Raw genomic sequence first — 1,321 nt, forward strand, 5'->3', positions numbered from 1 at the left:
ATAGAAACAAAACAAATTAATTATTTTAAATAAAAACCAATGTATTATATTTTTTTTTTTGAAGTTACATCAAGGAGAGACTAGAGAAATAATAAATAAAATACAATAAAAGTAATCAGTCTTCAAGTCGGCGTTTCCTCTTCAATCCTCTGATTTCTTCTTTATGGGCTTTGACCATCTCATTCTTCTCTTGAACAAGTCTATCAATCTCTCGTTCCCATGATTGTATTTGATCTGGCGAGATGAAATCTTCAATCTTTCACTTGCGGGAGAAATATTCAAGCATACTATCTCGTTATTTTGCATTAGCCATTAATACTGCTTTTTCTGCCTCCACCTCTTGTAGACGCTTTTCAAGATCAGCCTTTTCTTGTCTTAAATGAGCAACTGTGGTAGCAAGGTCTTCGTTCGGAGCAGGTACATAAGGCTCCAATTCTACGTGAACCTCTGGAGGAGAAATCCTTGGAACAACAGGTGTGTTAGACGGATATGGTATGCCAAACTCGACGACTCGATCATAAATCCATTTAAAGTAAAGATCTGAAGGAGTATAGATCCTTGTTCCCAAATCTCTTGCAGCTACCTTTTTTACTTCGTACCAAGCTTTAATGAAGCGATTCTTCTTTTTCGGTTGTATCTGAACCACAGTCGGAACTTTCTAAACTAAGATATATGGAGCGAGGCTTATCTTTTAAAGCAAAACCAAACTGATGTCGAGCAAGTACAGGATTATAAGTAATTCCTCCTTGGGTGCCAAGAAGAGGCACATTAGGGAACTCTCCACAACGATCAAACAACTGAACTCCTTCGAACTCTTTTGGATACCAAACGATGTCATCGTACGAAAGTCTCATAATCCTCTGAATCCAAGTTAAACCTTCTTCATTCTTTATTGATGATCGGGGTAAGTGAGAAATAAACCACTTATGCAGAAGGGGAATGCATCCTAGAACGCAACCTCGTCTCTTTGTCACTCTGGAATCAATGGAATGCAATAAATCACCAAGTAGAGTAGGAATAGGATTCTTGGGAAAATTTTGATAGCAGCCCTATCAACAACTTTGTCACAATGGTGAAACAGAACTTGTCCATATATCAACATAGTTAAAACACTTTCCAAGGCATCCATACTTAGAGCTTTAGTAAAGATCTTGGCTTTCTCGTACAAGAAATCCACGGGTATTCCAGAATAGTCTCTTTTATTGATCCAAACCTCGTTAATTTCTGATCTTGGTAGGTGTAGAGCAGCAGCAGTGTCTTCCAACTGAGGACCTCCTTCTTCACCAGTGTAAGGAATTTGATCAGGTATGGGTATATCCAT

At 38.2% G+C, this 1,321-nt stretch overlaps 1 protein-coding gene across 1 annotated transcript; it reads right to left on the reverse strand.

Annotated features, from left to right (window-relative positions):
* Positions 1 to 295: 295 nt before the first annotated feature.
* Positions 296 to 1,321, reverse strand: LOC131632752 (uncharacterized). Its single transcript, XM_058903482.1, has 3 exons — positions 1,004 to 1,321; positions 726 to 887; positions 296 to 637 (listed from the first exon to the last, which is right to left on the reverse strand). The coding sequence occupies exons 1-3, from the start codon at positions 1,319 to 1,321 to the stop codon at positions 296 to 298; spliced, it is 822 nt and encodes a 273-aa protein (XP_058759465.1).

The sequence above is a fragment of the Vicia villosa genome, unplaced genomic scaffold (genome assembly GCF_029867415.1).
Source record: "Vicia villosa cultivar HV-30 ecotype Madison, WI unplaced genomic scaffold, Vvil1.0 ctg.001013F_1_1, whole genome shotgun sequence".
NCBI classification, from domain to species: domain Eukaryota; kingdom Viridiplantae; phylum Streptophyta; class Magnoliopsida; order Fabales; family Fabaceae; genus Vicia; species Vicia villosa.